The sequence below is a fragment of the Nematolebias whitei genome, chromosome 20, assembly GCF_014905685.2.
Source record: "Nematolebias whitei isolate Nwh7 chromosome 20, NemWhi1, whole genome shotgun sequence".
NCBI classification, from domain to species: Eukaryota; Metazoa; Chordata; class Actinopteri; order Cyprinodontiformes; family Rivulidae; genus Nematolebias; species Nematolebias whitei.
This window is the reverse complement of record NC_056517.1, coordinates 25,728,028-25,747,829: the sequence shown is the minus strand read 5'-3', so window position 1 is coordinate 25,747,829 and position 19,802 is coordinate 25,728,028. Positions and strand designations below refer to the sequence as shown.

The window sequence follows — 19,802 nt, the reverse complement described above, 5'->3', positions numbered from 1 at the left end:
GGTCCACCCTTTGCAGCTAGAACAACTTCAACTCTTTAGGAGTGTTTATGGGGATTTTTGACCATTCTTCCAGAAGAGCATTTGTGAGGTCACATACTGATGTTGGGCAAGAAGGCCTGGCTCTCAGTCTCCGCTCTAATTCATCCCAAAGGTGTTCTATTGGGTTGAGGTCAGGACTCTGTGCAGGCCAGTCCAGTTCATCCACACCAGACTCTGCCATCCATGTCTTCATGGACCTTGCTTTGTGCACTGGTGCACAGTCATGTTGGAAGAGGAATGGGCCAGCTCCAAACTGTTCCCTCAAAGTTGGGAGCATGGAATTGTCCAAAATGTCTTGGTATGCTGAAGCAATCAGAGTTCCTTTCACTGGAACTAAGGGGCCAAGCCCAGCTCCTGAAAAAACAACCCCACACCTTAATCCCCCCTCCACCAAACTTTACACTTGGCACAGTGCAGTCAGGCAAGTACCGTTCTCCTGGCAACTGCCAAACCCAGACTCGTCCATCAGATTGCCAGATGGAGAAGCGTGATTCGTCACTCCAGAGAATGCGCCCCCACTGCTCTAGAGTCCAGTGGCGGTGTTCTTTACACCACTGCATCCAACGCTTTGCATTGCACTTGGTGATGTATGGCTCGGATGCAGCTGCTCAAACATAGAAACCCATTCCATGAAGCTCTCTGCGCACTGTTCTGGAGCAAATCTGAAGGCCACATGAAGTTTGGAGGTGTCTGTAGTGACAGACCCTGCAGAAAGTTGATGACCTCTTCGCACTACGCACTTCAACCGCTGACCCCGCTCCGTCAGTTTACGTGGTCTACCACTTCATGGCTGACATTCCCAAACACTTCCATTTTCTTATAATACAGCTGACAGTTGACCGTGGAATATTTAGGAGCGAGGAAATTTCACGACTGGATTTGTTGCATAGGTGGCATCCTGTCAGTTCCACAATGGAATTCACTGAGCTCCCGAGAGCGACCCGTTCTTTCACAAATGTTTGTAGAAACAGTCTTCATGCCTAGGTGCTTCAATTTATACACCTGTGGCCATGGAAGTGATTGGAACACCTGATTCTGATCATTTGGATGGGTGAGCAAATACTTGTGGCAATGTAGTGTATAAAATAAACTACTACTGCTTGTGTACATAATTTTGTTCCATCTTATGTACCACATGAGATGGTAATGACAAAGTTTACATGAACTTGGACTACTTTATCCCTACTTCGCAGTTTTTCAATGATTGTGTGTGTGTGTGTGTGTGTTGGGGGTCCCAATCCCCCGCAATAAATGAGGGACTACTGTTATGTCATTCCTATGTTATTAAAAGTAATTAGAGCACAATATTAGGCATCAAGCTAAAAAGTTTTTGCTTTGGACCAATCAGACCAAGTCTGTGTTGTATAGCAGTGACCCTCTATGAATTTAGACCATCAGTTTTACAAAAAGTGTTGCAAATTTTTCATTTGAAAGCGCAGACATCAATAGTGAGTTTTCCTCAAAGGTAAATATATTTTGTACTTGTGCTGGCTTGGCTGGTTTCATAACCCAATCCTTAAAATCCACTTAAATACGCTTAACGAATGTCTATCAAACACAAACCGTGCTTAACTATATATATATATATATTTTTTTTTTTACTTCTGGTTGAGATGGTCATCAGTCCTCTACATGTGATAAAAGAAATACAGCATAAGGCAATGTGTGTGTGATCCTACTGGAGTCACATTCTAGCTTCATTAGCTGTGATGTGGTGTGCCGCAGTGACAATAATTCATCCTCCTCTTCCTTTAGAGGCAGCTCTGCTCATCTTTCAACAGACTCACAACCAAACTCATTAAAGAGACCCTGGCCAATGAGAAAAAGCAGGTTAGCTGGTTAGAGGAGCTCATCATTCAGTGGAAACAAGAAGAATCAGGTGTAAAATTATCCAAAGGCAGCACCCAACAGAAGCAGGACTTCACTTAAAGCAAAAGCAGGCAAACATATTTCTAATATTTTATTTCTCAGAGTGGGAAATATTGAAAAATTCAGCTTAAAACAGCACAGATGGGATAAAAATAGAAATACTTTGATCATCCTTAAGCTGCACATTGTGCCAATAACTACCCAAAAGGCAAAAACCTTGAATGTTGTGCGTCTGCTGGTTGGGTTCAAAACAGCTGCACAAAAATGCTCTTTCATCTCAAACACCATCAATTTTCCCAGACCAAAACAAATATATAAAAGAAAATAAAGGTCCTACATGCATGCAGATGATAGATCAAAAAGAGCAAAGTTTTGGTGCAGAATCTTTATTAAAACCACAGTAAAAACTGATGTGACAGGCGCTGAACGTCGGTCATTTTTTCCACAATGGAGGTTTTCACAGCTTCACTGAGAGCTCTTGTGTGCAGTCACCTGTGCTCTCATCTTTAAAGGTGTCTGCAGGTGTCATATCGAAGTAGCTTATGTGCTGAAATTTTAGCACCTCATTGCCCCAACTTGTCCATCCGGGCTGAAGACTCCGTGCAAAAAGTTCCAAACATTTCGCCTCAGCTCCGACGTAAGGCTTCAGCACCTCTGTGATAAAAGAAAATGAGAAGAATGGATGATTACGATAAGGCTGTGTGCAAGGTATTCAAACATCTTTCCTGTTTGGAAAAAAAAACAAATAAGCTACAAAATATTTTATCTGGAGACCAAATCCTCAACTATAATTATCCAAAACATATTAGATTGACTGGTGATCCTAAAATAGGCGGAGATTGTGGGAGTTTGATCGCCTACGAGGTACAGAGATGCTCCAGACAACACAATTTCAGGAACAGAACCTGTTAGAGCCCGAGTGTCAACGCTTAAAATAAAACAGCTCAGTTGTATTCGATTCTGACATTAATAAAGTTCCCTGGTCCCTCCTACTTTAGATGAAATCAGGATGCCTCCCTGTTGTGCAGGTCCACTGACACTCTTCACACCCACAATGTAACACCACACGGTTGTTAAAAAAGGCTGCAGGTTAGGAAACTCCAACTAGAGGAATATAAGCTTGGCTCAAGGTTTATTTATTGCATGCAGACATTAAAGTAATATGAGGAGTAGAGTTTTTGCACAATAATTCAATTTTTGTTTAAGCACTTTTATTAAATGATAGTGTGCTAGGCTATTACAGTGGCGATTTTAGCTTCTTTTTGGGGGTGCTTAAATTTTAACTCAGCACCTCTGAAAAAAAAAAAAATCATTAGGATTTTGCAAGGAAACTCAGTTCTCAAACTTTAGATTCACTCAAATATTGAATAAATTTGGAATAAATATTGAATAATTGATGACAATCTTAAAACGGGCCAGTAAAATCTGATTTTTTTTTATGTCGGATCCTTGACGCCACCTGTCAATCAGTTCAGCAGGGTTGTCAACAACTGACCAATCAGTGAGCACAATTTGTTCCAAAGGTAAACACCCATTACCAGCAGTAGCTCCACCCCCTTTTATAAATCTTTGTTGGGTTTTTGCGTTGCGAACACTTTGCGGTCAGAGGGATTTTGTGAAAAATCATCGGAAAAAATGGTTAAATGCTGTCAGGGGAGAACATGTAATTCATACAGCGTTATCCTGACAGTTTAGACAGTGGAATACAGTTTATTCCATTTCCAAAACTAAACCAAGTCAGGAAAATTGTAAAAGATGGAAAAAGCCCTATGGCCAACCTCATGAGCAGCTGAAAACAACAGTGATAAACAGAAAGTACCACATGTTCATCTATACAAAGGTAACTGTAAGTAAATCCTCCTTTTCTGTCATAATTACATTGTATGTTTAGTGTTTAAATTAAATGTTGATGCTTAAAGCTAGTTATGGTTTGTTTTGTATGTTGTTTAAATTTATACAGCTATGATGCAACCTCTGGTTGCATAAGTTTAGTCTTTGTTTGTTACGATCTGTTAAACTAAACTAATTTTGAACAAATCGTTTAGTATGTTGTGTAATGTAAAGCAGAGCGCTACGTTTGTAGCATCTTAGCTAGCACGTCTGTATTGTGTGTTGCTAGCTTAGCGCTACGTCAGTGCCGGCAGTTGGGTTAGGATGCGAGAGAAGTGGAGTGTGCTGTATACACACAAGGAGAGCTGTTGGTCAGGCTACTTCTTGTTGCTCTCTAAAATACCGTAGTTATTGAATCAAGTGTTTATACTTATGTAGGTAAACGTAGATGTTTAAAAACCCATTAAAATACACCAGAATGCAGGAAATGTCATCTGATTTAATCAAAAATTTCTGGGGGAAGATCCCCAGACCCCCCCGCCCACACACCAGTGTGCACCCTGCCTTTACAAATGCTTGTGATGCCAATGGCCACTTAATTGTTCAAGCCAAAAGCCATTGTCAACACTGGGGGCTAAGCACCCCAAAAGGTCAGATTCTAGAATCGCCCCCGCTTGATTATAATAATCTGGTATTTGGCAGGTGCTAATGTCCAATCAACTATGCCTCCCTAATTGCAAATGTTTTCTCTTTATTTGTCATTTGGATATCCTGTAATAAGCAGAAGACAGACGTGGCAGCTGCCCAGGTCCTTCACACCACAGAGCAGATTTATCTGCAGAGACTGGCGGTGACCTTGACTTTATAAGTGCTAATATTCCAGGAGAGGCACACCTGACAGATACGTTTCACTTCCTCTGCTGCTGTGCTACCCTGACATTCGGCTCAGCCGACACTCAGGGAGTTAATGAGCTCAAAAGTCTGATCCCAAAACCGATCGAACTTTTACAAGTACTGTAAAAGTCCTCGTTTTTTTTCTTCTTCTTTTTATATCCGTCACTGAGGGAGAGTCGCAGTGTGGAAAGGCCAAACATATAGCTACACAACTAATTCATCTTCAAGTGGTGACTCAGCTCTGGAGCTGAGACGCGAATAAAGGTTTAATTATCTTCTTAACTTTGAAACGGAAGTGTCAAAGTTCTGTCAAGAACACACACACACACACACACACACACACACACACAAAGAAACAAAAAAAATCACTGCTAAAACTATTTCTGACACATTTTAACTTGGTGGTACGTAAACATTTTGCCATTAAAAGATACTTCTGTGATTACTGTAGAGAGACAAAGTCACCACATACAGGTCCTTCTCAAAAAATTATCATATTGTGTTAAAGGTCATTATTTTCCATAATGTAATGATAAAAATGAAACTTTCATATATTTCAGATTCATTGCACACCAACTGAAATATTTCAGGTCTTTAATTGTTTTAATACTGATGATTATGGCATACAGCTCATGAAAACCCAAAATGCCTGTCCCAAAAAATTAGCATATTTCATCCCACCAATGAAAGACAAGTGTTTTTAATACAAAAAACACCAACCTTCAAATAATCATGTTCAGTTATGCACTCAATACTTGGTCGGGAATCCTTTTGCATGAATGACTGATTCAATGCGGCGTGGCATGGAGGCAATCAGCCTGTGGCACTGCTGAGGTGTTATGGAGGCCCAGGATGCTTCGATAGCGGCCTTAAGCTCATCCAGAGTGTTGGGTCTTGCGTCTCTCAACTTTCTCTTCACAATATCCCACAGGTTCTCTATGGGGTTCAGGTCAGGAGAGTTGGCAGGCCCATTGAGCACAGTAATACCATGGTCAGTAAACCATTTACCAGTGGTTTTGGCACTGTGAGCAGGTGCCAGGTCGTGCTGAAAAATGAAATCTTCATCTCCATAAAGCTTTTCAGCAGATGGAAGCATGAAGTGCTCCAAAATCTCCTGATAGCTAGCTGCATTGACCCTGCGCTTGATAAAACACAGTGGACCAACACCAGCAGCTGACATGGCACCCCAGACCATCACTGACTGTGGGTGCTTCACACTGGACTTCTGGCATTTTGGCATTTCCTTCTCCCCAGTCTTCCTTCAGACTCTGGCACCTTGATTTCTGAATGACATGCAAAATTTGCTTTCATCCGAAAAAAGTACTTTGGACCACTGAGCAACAGTCCAGTGCTGCTTCTCTGTAGCCCAGGTCAGGCGCTTCTGCCGCTGTTTCTGGTTCAAAAGTGGCTTGACCTGGGGAATGCGGCACCTGTAGCCCATTTCCTGCACACGCCTGTGCACGGTGGCTCTGGATGTTTCTACTCCAGACTCAGTCCACTGCTTCCGCAGGTCCCCCAAGGTCTGGAATCGGCCCTTCTCCACAATCCTCCTCAGGGTCCGGTCACCTCTTCTCATTGTGCAGCGTTTTCTGCCACACTTTTCCCTTCCCACAGACTTCCCACTGAGGTGCCTTGATACAGCACTCTGGGAACAGCCTATTCGTTCAGCAATTTCTTTCTGTGTCTTACCCTCTTGCTTGAGGGTGTCAGTGATGGCCTTCTGGACAGCAGTCAGGTCGGCAGTCTTACCCATGATTGCGGTTTTGAGTAATGAACAAGGCTGGGAGTTTTTAAAAGCCTCGGGAATCTTTTGCAGGTGTTTAGAGTTACGTCGTTGATTCAGATGGTTAGGTTAATAGCTTGTTTAGAGAACCTTTTCATGATATGCTAATTTTTTGGGACAGGCATTTTGGGTTTTCATGAGCTGTATGCCATAATCATCAGTATTAAAACAATTAAAGACCTGAAATATTTCAGTTGGTGTGCAATGAATCTGAAATATATGAAAGTTTCATTTTTATCATTACATTATGGAAAATGATGACCTTTATCACAATATGCTAATTTTTTTAGAAGGACCTGTAAATGCAAAGACCTAATGATATAAAATGATTTACACTATACAATCCATGTACCATCTCTATCAAATGGTGCTGGTTCATTAAATTTATCAAAATAAAAGCTCAAGGAAGTGTGAATCTGTTTTGCAAAATTAAAAAAAAAGTATGTGAATTTGGAAACAAGCAAAATACTTATCAGTCAGGATGAATAAGGAGGCAAAGAGGAAAAAAGTTGTAATTTGTAAAGCAAATCTGAAGGAATTTTAAAAGTATCTAATAGTAAATATGAAGACAACTCTGTCTCATCAGCTGGATTTAAACAGTTTGTGTAAAGTGGACAGATCGAGGTGGTAAAAGTTGTAAATCACCAGTTGTTAACGTAAAACAAAATCGTGCAAAACTGCAAATAATAAAATCCACTGTGAGGAGGAAAACAAAGAAAGGTTTTCTTCAGGAATTATTTTGAATTTAAGACCTAATCTGTCAGGCTAACTTATTTTAACCTTGCTTGACAACATTCAAAACAGTTTTCATTCTCTAAAACCTCATCGTGGTCATCTTTCTCAAGACAAAAACCATACCAAGTGAGAGCATAAATGTTTTGTTTCGCCAATTAATTAATTTTTTTTTTCTTATTCCAGTATTCATTTGGACACTCACAGCTGGATACACGATGGATTCCTGGGGGCAGTGGAAGATCTTGTGTCTGTCAGTATTGTCAGTTGAGGATGCAGAAGATGCGTACATAATTGGATTTATGAGAACAGGATTTCTGCTTTTTGGAGTTGGCGGTTACATGGCATATCGACAAATGCGGAAAACGTTGGCAGCTGTTCTGGCCATTGAGAGGCCATTGCCTGGCTTGTGTGAAGAAATGTGCCGAGCAATAAGCACTCAGACTCAGGTGCTGTGTGAGCTGAGCTGTAAGCTAGATGCGATTTCTGAGAATTGCAATCCACCTGCGGCTCCTGAAACCTGCTGGCGGGAAGGAATCGACCTTGGAGAAGGCTACAAGCTCGACCCAGTGGCGCTGACCACAAAATTTGGCTGTTTCAGTCAGAGTCAGTCAGAGTCAGAGTTTCTTTATTGTCATTCGCACCTCATGTGGTACATGTGGTGGAGCGAAATTATGTACACAGGGTCCCAGTTACATCCAACAATAAAATATATAAGAAAAACAGTAATAACATCTAAGATATGAACTAAGAAAAACATCAACTAAATATACACTAAGCACTCATAACATAAAACATTGAACATCAGCACAAACATGAACATGAGTCTGTGAGCAGATGTGCACGCATGAACACATCAACATTGAAACAGATCAGCAGCAACATGAAACAGATCAGCAGCAACATGATATGGTTTTTCACAGTGATTATTCTAGTTAGAGATTCATGAGTCTAACAGCCTCAGGGTAGAAGCTGTTCCTCAGTCTAGTGGTTCTACACTTAATGCTCCTTAACCTCCTTCCTGAGGGGAGTGGGGCAAAAAGTGTGTGTGCTGGGTGGGTGGGGTCCTTCATGATGCAGGTGGCCCTCTTCCTGCATCTGGAGGTGTAGATGTCTGTGATGGTGGGGAGACTGATTCCAACAGATTTCTGTGCAGCCTTCACCACTCTCTGCAAAGCTTTTCTTTCTGCAGCTGTGCAGCCTCCATGCCACACATTGATGCTCGAGCACAGGATGCTCTCCACTGCACACCTGTAGAAGGAGGTGAGGACTGAGCTTCCCAGACCAGCTCGCCTCAGCCGTCTGAGGAAGTAGAGTCTCTGATGAGCTTTCTTGATCAGGCTGGTGGTGTTGTTGCTCCAGCTGAGGTTGTCATTCATGTGTACACCCAAGTACTTGTAGCTGGAGACCACTTCCACCGCAGATCCTCTTATGTTCAGGGCGGTGTAGGTGTTTTTGTTCCTTCTGAAGTCCACAATCATCTCCTTTGTCTTCTTCACATTGATGTGAAGGTTATTCTCTCTGCACCAGCTCTCCAGGTGTTCCACCTCCTGCCTGTAGCTGGACTCATCATTGTTTGTGATGCATCCCACCACCGCTGTATCATCTGCAAAAAGATTGGAGTTTGGAGTCGCCATTGAGACGTACCAGTAGAACTATAAAGCAGACAGAAATCAAGCAGTAGGCCAGACCCAAAATAATTGTTGTTATCTGAATCTGGCTCCACCGCTTGGCTTTGAATTGGCCATCTCAAACTCTCCTGGACAGTATGTGAACAAGACGCTCTGCTTCCTTCATCTTCCCTACCCGCTCCCTTCCCGAGGACATCTGTGGACCTGTGTCAGAGTCGGCTGAGAGACACTACACCATCTCTTGTCAGGACTATGGAACCATCTGGCAGTATCCACGAACAACTCACCGCCTTTGTCGGCCTCCTCGTGCATAAATGTATTTTGATGTCATCAGTATGTTGCTGTTTCTGTGCTAAGGTCTTTTATTGCAACTCTCACAATGTATCCCGTCTAGGACACAGTGCAAGATATGATTTTTTTAAAACCTCCCCTCATATTTCTCGTTTTCTTATCTGAACGAAAAGGGCAGTGCCTCCGGAAGGCCGCAGCCTCAGACACCTCTGTCTCCTCATGTCTGCTTATGTTTCCTCGGACGGGCTGTGCTGAAATGTAATTTCCTTGTGCTTCGGTGCAATGACAATAAAGCTGATTCTGATGTTTAAAACAAATAAGTTACGCATTTGTACACAAGTGTGACGTTAACATTATTTAAAATGCAAACAAGCATTTGAAACAGCAAACCTGTGCCATACTGCAGGACTTTTACATGAATAAAAACATAAGGTAGTTTTTACTAAGTGCTGAACAGATCACAGTTAAAGATAAGAATAATATACAGTAATCTACTTCTGGTTCTGAAAATAATTCATTTTATGTTTTAAACCCCAACTCAGAAGCAAATTTTATGCATTTAAAAAAAACAGAGAGCCCTGGAATTATGAAGACTTTTTCTGCTACTTTACCATCTGGCAAGCATCGTATCAGTAATGGAGTAACACTGTCTTTTATCTCTCCATAGCAACCGAGCATGTCGGTGACAGGAGCTCCATCTGAGAGGGCAACACAAGTGGGTCAGAAAGTCTCTACGTGGTGGGCTCGAGTGCCACGGCTTCACACCACCAAAGCTGCTGCGAGGCTAGAGCAGACCTCTAAGGAAAAGTGCAACAGTGACACTGACGTGATAGTTTCAGATGTGAAACAGTGGAGCAGTGACCAAACTCACCTAAAGTTTACACATCTGGATGCAAGAATAAAACTGTGCACAGTCCTTTAGACATTACTCTTTAAAAAAAAAAAGTACATTAGGCACTTGACATTTCAAGATGGCTTTCCAGACGCCTTTACACAACCTTATACTTTTTATAACAGTAACCCTTTTACTTAATGTAACAATAATGTTGACTTATAAAACCCAATATTTTTGAGTAGTTAGTCCTCACAGCAACTCCTATACCAATTCCTATGCTTTCATCCATATTTGAAAGATTATTTCACTTATCTGCTCCACTAAAGGACGCTCGGGCTGGATAATGCCAGAGGCCTAAGGTCACATTAACTATTTGTAAATGATAACTAGACAAATTGCATTTCCTGCAAAAATGCAGTGTGAATGCTTATTGCCGAAGAACTTGCTGAAAAACAGCTGAAATTAGCTAACATCATGCTGAAATGTAGCTGAAATTGAAGAACAAGCCCAAGTTGGCAGAAGAAAGCCGAAAGAACACATATTTTCTCAATTAGATTTAAATAAGCAGAAATCAACGCAAAAATTAGGAAATTAGTGAAAAAAGCTCAAACTAGGAAAAAATGGCTGAAAGGTAGCTGAAAAGGCAGGAAAAAAGCTAAAAACCAGGAGGAAGTGGACGGAGCTGAAATGAGCTTAAAAAAGAGGGATTAGTTGAAAAAGCTAAATTTTTCACAAAACAGCTAAAAAGTAGCTGAAATAGAAGAAAAAACTGAAACTATCAGAAAAAAAGCTGAAAGGAGCTGAAATTAGCAGAAATTACCAAAAATAACTTGAATTTATCTGAAAACGGCTGAAATTAGCTGAAAAATGCTAAAACAAATAAATAAAAACAGTAGCTGACAATGTAGAACAAGCTTAAACTAGTAGAAGAAAGCAGAAAGAATAATTTTACCCAGTTAGAATGAAAGAAGCAGAAATGAGCTCTAAAAAGTGGATACTGTATTATCTGAAAAAAGCTGAAACTAGCAAAAACAGTTGAAAAGTAGCTAAAGTTTTCTAGGAGAAGCTGAAATTACAAGAAGGAAGTGGAGACAGCACATTATTAGACTGAATAAAGTTGAAATGTGGAATTAGCAAATACAGCTAAAATTAGCAGAAAAATGGCTAAATAGTAGCTGAAATAGCAGAAAAAGCTGAAACTTGCAGAAATAAACTGAAAGGAGCATAACGAGGTGAAATTAGCAGAAAGAAGTTAGAAGAAGCACAGAAATGTTGTAGTTTGCAGAAAGAATCTTAAAAGGAGCAAAAAAACAGCTGAAAATAGCTGAAAGTAGTTGAAAAAAGTTAAAATTTGCACAGGGAAGTTGAAAGAAGCTGAAACAGAACAAAATGTGAAAGGTGCAGTAAAAGGTTGTAAACAGACCTTAAGATTTGAAGAATGTAAAATTAGCTTAATTCCTTTTCTATGAGAAAAAAAAGTGGCAGAAAAGGCTAAATATCTCAAAAAGCTCAAGTTGCACCAATACCAAAAGTCATAGCACCCTTCTTCTGAATGAGCTTAACATTTTGATATGATTTGTTGAAATAGCACAAAAAATGTGGAAGGAGAAAGATGTCGAAAAACGTACGGAAGAAAAATGGATCACAATAGTGTGAATGATTCATAAACATTCACACAACAAGCTAAACAAATAAAACAAAAAAGCTGAGCATAAAAATTGCATCCAAACTTTTATCTTAATGGTGAAAAAGCTCGTGTTTTGCTTTATTGTTATCTCGATGAGAGACTGACCAAACTCCATTACACCATTCTTTAAAATCAGCAACCTGTATTATTTTTATGTAAAAGTTTTAATTTAATGATTGCTGTTATTGCGACCATATATTACAGTAAATCGTTAGGAGGCCTTATTGATAAGTCGTCTCACTTGATTTGATGGGTTTTTTTGAGCTTTCGTCATCGAGTCATACAATACTTCCTGTCAATCACATCACAAGAATCTGAGCTTTCAAACAAAATGCCACATGTACACCAAGTTGTAAAGAAAACAGCTGACGAGTTCAAGCAAGCTGTTGGAGAGCAGGACGGAAAACTTTAACGTGTCCTTGTCCTCGTTTTCGAGGTTGAGCCTGTTTCAGCAAAATTAAGACTGAGCTCTGCAGTATCACAAATCATTTTAAGTTTCATCAGTTATTTGGAACTAACTCCCCAATAAATGTGACTCGGATGAATCTGAACTTGATCATTTATAAATTAAGATGATCTGTAATGAATAGTGCAAATTAAAAACAAGGCTGAAAAAGACAAATTAAGAGATTCTGTTACCATTTTGTCATTGGTTATGACTGCAGCCGAGTCACTAGAGGTTGCAAGTTCCAGTACACTTAAATGAAGGTAATGTTTTGTCCATTACAGAAGAAAACGCTCCAAAACCAACAAATAAATGAAGTGGAATAAACAAAGCTGTTGTGAATAAACCTGCTGAGAGTCAAACAAAGAAGCACACATGGAGTCCGAGCTCAGTCTGTTTCCTAACCTACTTAATCTCTATGGTATCACAGCTCCACAGAAGCATCATTATGATTTAAATCAATACATTTAAACAATATCCACCTAGTTCCATGAGGCGGGGGCTTTTCTGTGCTGCTGAAAGGGCAACAGCAAACACGTCCGTGTGTTGCTCCCCATACTGCACAATAAACCGTGTTCCCCAGAGAGGGAACGAGATGACGTCAAGCCTCCCTTATTCTTAGTTCCTGCATATTCATTGTCAAGGTCTGACATCAACTCTGAAGAGCAGAGAGAGAACAGCGGAGTCAGTGTGAGACGATTTGGATGAACGAGCAATAAAAGTTTACAGCTGTGACGAGTCAAACCTGTCAGGTTCAACACTCACGATTATAGAAAATAAAAAGGACTTCACTGTTTGTTATTCGTCTTCTTCAGTCTACAACTAGTGGTCATGTTTGCTAAAGTTAATTTTGACTACATGATGCGTTTTCTTGACATACAAATGCACTGGCATTGTAGGAATGGTAAATGTGATGGGAAACAGTCACAGTGTTTTGACCTTATCTATTATGAGGAGATAATAGTCAGTGATGTTGCAGTACTGCCCTCTAGAGGCAAAAAGAAACAGCGCAGTCAAAGATTCACCTGTCAGTGGTGGCTTCTGGGAGTGAAGAGCGGAGGGGACGCTGACAATCAGGCGCTTATCTTCAATCTCTGGCATTTTTGAGGAGCTGAAGCCAAACAAATATGATCTGGATTCATTAAATCTTAGGATTTTGTCATTTATAAGCAACAAACATGACAGAGAAGTTAACACCTTGTGGAGGTAGAGCATCGACCCAGCACCAGTGTTTCATACGGCTTCTTGTGCTGTGAATCGAGGGGAAACACAAACTGCCCGGACGTTGTGACCTAAACAGGAAGATGAAAGAGTCAGACTTGTGCCTGTTTGTGAGATTTCCAAGAGTTTTATCTCTTTTATCTGTACCTTGACCCAAAACCATTTGGCCACAACTTGTACACCCCAGTGTGGATACAGTTCCTCACAAACAAAACGCAGGTGGCTGGGCCGGTTTGTCACCCAGGTGACCACTAAACATCCTGAAGACGAGAGCTGGGGGACTGGGAGGCGCTTCAGTTGTGTTGATGGTAAAAAGCTGTATCTTCGTGAGAAATAACAAAAAAACAAAAAAAATTAAATGCAGTTACTAACATCATACTGAAATGTTTAGCAACGTTAATTCAATGACTACATCGTCGGTGTCACAGTTTTCACTTTAAACAGAAAAATCTTGAAAACTCCTGGATGAGATGTTTAAATTAGATCATATAATACTCCAGACTCCTTTTCGTTTTACGCGTTCTGCTTCGCACTCTTACCTACGGCTCCTTTTCAAGGATTTGTTTTCCCACGGTGGATCAATCACAATGAGGTCAAACCTCCTTCCCCCTGATGGAGAGAGAAACATTTACCGTATTTTCCAGCGTATAAGTTGTTTTTTTTGTTGGTTTTTTTGCATAGATTTCTCAGTCCTTCAACTTATACGCTGAAACGACTTGTATATGTTTTTTTCCTCTTCGTGATGTGTTTCTTTGACTGATGCGACTTATACGCCAGAAAATACGGCACTCGGAAAATAATGTCGGGCCATGAGAAAATGCATTTTCCTTCTACAAATACGACAAAAAAGGCCACATTTTCCCTCCAAATTGCACGATCAGAAGCATAAAAACAGTTTGTCTAGCATGCATGTTTTCCATATGGATCAAAAACTATACTTTTTTACATGACTGTACCCACCGTGAACAAGTGGTTGCATTCTTGTGAAATCAGAGAGCAGGAAAGCTGAGTTAGGAGGTATGATATATTCCTCTCCCATCAGTGTAACCACAGCTGCCCGGTCCTCCCTGTTCTCCGTCGTCTGAGAGAACAGGTCGACATGTGAAGTACAGCCATCTTCAGTGACGAGTAACTGAGTGCGCTCCTGCTGCTCCTCATCCTCCACCAGAGGAAGCTCTTTAGCCATCTCACAAAGAGCTGCGAAGCGGCATTCCTGGGAAGGAACAGGCTCTTTCACAGAGTCCGTCTCTCCAGAGAGGTATCCATGGGACCTTGCAGAATCCACCAAGAGCTTGGTTCCCTCCAGAATAACAGACTTGATCTGTAATGTGGCACATTGTGAACATTTCCTGTTAGATACTCGCTTCTTTTTTTTTTTTTTCCCAGCCAGTTGTTTCATTTGACATTTTCTGTTTGGATGCGAGAGGATTTAATTTCTGCCATCACGGACACTCGAAAATAAAGTGGCAAATCTAAGAGTTGATGCTGAAGAACAGGATTTATTTACCTTCTCGTGGAAGATCTTTGAGTCAACTTCCCCTTGGTTGAGTTCGCTGTGCTTTCGCTTACGTTTCTGAAAAACAACAACTTTAAATAACTATTAATCAACAGAATGTTGTTTTTAAAGAGGTGAACCAATTTCTTATCAAGTGGTACCAGTTTTTCTTGTTAAACAGGCCTCAGCAGGTGAAAATAAACTGTGTACTCAAGTACTGCATGCTGGAGTCCCTCAGGGCTGTGGCAGCTCACCTGTTTTTATTTACATTGCATACCAATGACTGTCCGCTCCCAGCTGGGCCAATATATGGCAACACTTACAGATGACTTTGTTAAAGTTAGCCTGCAATAAACTAACTCCAGGTACACAAGAATATTATGTGGATTTTTTTTTTTTTTTCAAAGCAACTATTGAGTCAGAGTTATGATCTGGCATTAGCTGCTGGTTTGGTCATCTGACCATTAAATCAAAGGCTTAGATATTAAATCTGCTGAGGACAACAGGTAAAATCATGGTACGGCTGCACTTTTAACCTTCCAAGACCTGTTTGAGCAAACAGCCCTCAAACAGACAGACGGTGTTTTGTCGAATGCCTCTAACGATCTGCACTCAGAATGTTTAACAGAACTCAGGAAGAAGGTTCAAGGTTACTTTATGTAAAAACAGCCGCTACAAAAACTCATTCATCCCTCCTTCAGTGCAGCTCATAGATGAGCGTATGACTCACAAAGCAAAGACTAAAACAGGCACTTTGAACTTAATAAAAATCCTGATATTAAGGAAGCATCTGTTTTGCTGTTTTTTTAAGTAATGTCAGAAAACTTACATTTTGTCAGACGTGACATATTTAATGACCAAGAATGTACAAACCGGATTCCAAAAAAGTTGGGACACTAAACAAATTGTGAATAAAAACTGAATGCAATGATGTGGAGGTGCCAACATCTAATATTTTATTCAGAATAGAACACAAATCACAGATCAAAAGTTTAAACTGACAGAATGTATCATTTTAAGGGAAAAATCTGTTTCCAAATTTCATGGCGTCAACAAATCCCAAAAAAGTTGGGACAAGTCCATTTTTACCACCATCCCCCCTTCTTCTTACAACACCCAACAGACGTCTGGGGACAGAGGAGACCAGTTTCTCAAGTTTAGAAATAGGAATGCTCTCCCATTCATGTCTAATACAGACCTCTAACTGTTCAATCGTCTTGGGCCTTCTTTGTCGCACCTTCCTCTTTATGATGCACCAAATGTTCTCTACAGGTGAAAGATCTGGACTGCAGGCTGGCCATTTCAGTACCCGGATCCTTCTCCTACGTAGCCATGATGTTGTGATTGCTGCAGAATGTGGTCTGGCATTATCTTGTTGAAAAATGCAGGGTCTTCCCTGAAAGAGATGACGTCTAGATGGGAGCATATGTTGTTCTAGAACCTGAACATAGTTCTCTGCATTAATGGTGCCTTTCCAGACATGCAAGCTGCCCATGCCACAAGTGCTCATGCAACCCCATACCATCAGTGAAGCAGGCTTCTAAACAGATCATTGATAACAACTTGGGCTATCCTTGTCCTCTCTGGTCTGGATGACATGGCGTCCCAGTGTTCCATAAAGAACTTGAAATCGTGACTCATCTGACCACAGAACAGTCTTCCATTTTGCCACACTCCATTTTAAATGACCCCTGGCCCAGTGCAAACGTCTGAGCTTGTGGAGCTTGCTTAGAAATGGCTTCCTCTTTGCATTGTAGAGTTTCAGCTGGCAACGGCGGATGGCACGGTAGATTGTGTTCACCGACAATGCTTTCTGGAAGTATTCCTGAGCCCGTTCTGTTATTTCCTTGACAGTGGCATTCCTGTTTGAGGTGCAGTGACGTTTAAGGGCCCGGAGATCACGAGCATCCAGTAGAGTTTTACGGCCTTGACCCTTACGCACAGCGATTGTTCCAGATTCTCTGAATCTTTTGATGATGTTATGCACGGTTCATGATGATAACTTAAATGTCTTTGCTATTTTACTCTGGGTAACACCATTCTGGTATTGCTGCACCATCTTTCTGTGCAACAATGGTGGAATTGGTGATCCTCTTACCATCTTGGCTTCTGAGAGACACTGACACTCTGAGAAGCTCTTTTTATACCCAATCATGTTGTCAGTTGACCTAATTAGTGTTAATTGGTCTTCCAGCTGTTCGTTATATGCTCAATTTCCTTTTTCCAGCCACTTATTGCTACTTGTCCCAACTTTTTTGGGATTTGGTGACACTGTGAAATTTTGAATCAACATATTTTTCCTTTAAAATGTTACATTTGATAAAGACAGAATTTGATAAAATACAAACTTGGTTTAAACTTAATAAATTATCATTAAATTTAGATAAAACTAAATACATGATATTCAGTAACAAAAAGAGAACTGTTGATGATCCATTTAAAATTGAGGGTGTTGAGATTTGTAGAGTTAATGAGATGAAATTTTTGGGTGTAATCATTGATGAACAGCTAACATGGAAGAATCACATAAATTCTGTAAGAACAAAAATATCTAAATCTATTGCAGTACTATACAAAGTCAGGGAATTATTAAATGATAAAGCTCTGTACATGTTGTATAACACAATCATTGTTCCACATTTAAACTATTGCATTAATATTTCGGGGAAAGCGTGTAAAACATTTACAAAACCTATTTTTATTTTACAGAAAAGAGCTGTAAGAATCATCACCAGAAAGCATTACAGTCACCCATCAAGCACATTATTTTATCAACTGAACTTATTGAAGTTCCATGATTTGGTAGATTATAGTATTTTATCAGTTATGTATAGGGCTCAAAATAACACATCACCATTAAATATCCAAATAAATTTTGTTAAAAGACAAAGTTGTTATGATCTTAAGGGGATAGAGATATTTGTCAAACCAAGATTCAGAACTAGTCTGAAGGGAAGGTCTACCTCAATCCAAGGAGTTGGATTGTGGAATGTTCTAGAGAGTGATGTGAAAAATGCCAAGTCAATGTGCACATTTAAGAAAAAGATCAAAACTGGATTGTTAAAAAAGTATATATGAAGTAGCTTAGTGTGTTTTTTGTATTAGAATTAGAAAAATTAGAAAGTTATTCATTTTGTTCTGTTACTTGAAGATTATTATGTCTGAAATAATTGTTTGAAAAAAAGGGCCAGATATAATAAGATTTTTTCTTCTTTCTGCTGCTTTTCATTTTAAATCTCTTGTATCTTTTTTTTTTTTACATTGTTATGGAATTGTTTTGTACTTTTTTTAAATGAATAAACTATATACCATACCATACCATACATTTACTCAGATTAAACTTTTGATCTGTCATCTATGTTATATTACGAATAAAATATTGACATTTGCCATCTCCACATCATTGCATTCAGTTTTTATTCACAATTTGTTTAGTGTCCCAACTTTTTTGGAATCCGGTTTGTACTCAGAAAGTTTGAATTATTAAGTGAAATATTTTTTTACAACACACCGTTTTGTGTCAGTACAACTAATTGAGTATTGTACTCCAGAAAAACAAAGTAAAGCAAACAGGAACTTTTTTTCTCAAAGGTTATCTGAAACTAGTGCTGGTTTCCTAAAACCAGACAGCATTTAGGAAACCAGGCGAAAAAGGTTCTGCGAATGTTTTGATGTTAAAGTTACACATCTTCAGGGAATGAAAGTTCCCTATATATATATATATATATATATATATATATATATATATATATATATACATTTAAGTCTGGACTGATCCTGTGGACATTCAAAGATTAAAAAAAATTTAGAAACGTTTCGTCTTTCATCATTTCGGATGAACGACTACACTTTTTTGTTTTGTTTTTTGAATGTCCAGAGGACCAGACTTAACTTTTTTTCTACCTGGATTAATGAGCATGCATCAGGATATATGTTTTTGCTGACATCAGTGCATCTTCTACACCAGGTTTTACCTTTGATGGTTTATTCTGCAGCAGATCAGCGTGTTCTCCTTCCACAGCAGCACCATCACTCAGGTTAAAATGGCTTTTTATAATTTGAAAACACCGCCTATTAAAACTACACTTCACATGTGCTTTATCTGCCCACCGGATGCACCGCTGATAGCCACGATCAATAAGCGACCGTGAGTCCAAAACCCAGCCTAGGCTGCTCTGAACCACCACCGACATGACGTTTGGATAATAAATTGTAATATGTTCTGTCACACCTCTTCCTGTCAGTAATGAGTCCAGAAACGTTAGTTTAGCAGTAAACGATACTGAAAGGAAAACAAACATGCGTTGCTTCGCGGAAGTTACTGATGCGCATGCGCAATCAGTATTTTGCGACGCATTGCGGTCTACATATCCACTTCCGGTACTTTTACGTGCGGTTTAATTTTCATTTGTCCTTTGTGAATATTCGTCATGATAGTGACGGACCATGGTCTTATTAACCAACGAAGATTTATTATAAAATATGCTTAAGTTTTAGGCTTTTTCTTTGCGGGCTTTTTAATTACCGGCTGGCCTCACTTGAGTAAAGGTTTCACTGTAGTCTTTACACCTGACATTGCACGTGGAGAACGTTTCGCTACCAATGTCCTTTCTCCCATCCATTATCTAGTCTGTAACTGCTTCTTCCTTCCGTAAAACGCTGGTGTAAAGGATCAAAACAATGCATGGCTGGAGCATTGAGTCACTGAATTTGAACACCAAGAAATAGCACGTGATACCGGATGTTACGCAAGCGCAATAGAAACAGCGCAAAGATTGCCAGTCAGAAAATGACGGACTATCGAACAATCTTTTTTTTTCTTTTTTCATGCAACCTTTATTTAGGCAGGTTAATCTGATCTGTCTCACTTATTTCAGTGGTGGTGATAGGGGAAGCGCACACAGAGGGCAACATAACTTTCTGATGATGTGTGGGTATTTTAGAGCATATTAAAACAAGTTTTATTTAGGTGCACGGAAATGCTAAAACTGACTGATATTTTGACAAACTGTCGCATTGATACTCGTTTATCTGGCAACGTGTGACGACT

The 19,802-nt window shown here is 39.9% G+C and overlaps 1 protein-coding gene across 1 annotated transcript; it reads right to left on the bottom strand.

The window, feature by feature from the left end:
* Positions 1 to 2,148: 2,148 nt before the first annotated feature.
* mettl4 (methyltransferase 4, N6-adenosine) lies at positions 2,149 to 19,086 on the bottom strand. The gene is made up of 8 exons (XM_037693818.1): positions 18,727 to 19,086; positions 14,765 to 14,830; positions 14,218 to 14,578; positions 13,797 to 13,866; positions 13,405 to 13,573; positions 13,234 to 13,328; positions 13,062 to 13,147; positions 2,149 to 2,562 (listed from the first exon to the last, which is right to left on the bottom strand). Exons 1-8 carry the CDS (start codon positions 19,051 to 19,053, stop codon positions 2,366 to 2,368), a joined length of 1,371 nt encoding a protein of 456 aa, XP_037549746.1. The 5' UTR covers positions 19,054 to 19,086; the 3' UTR covers positions 2,149 to 2,365.
* Positions 19,087 to 19,802: the final 716 nt, after the last annotated feature.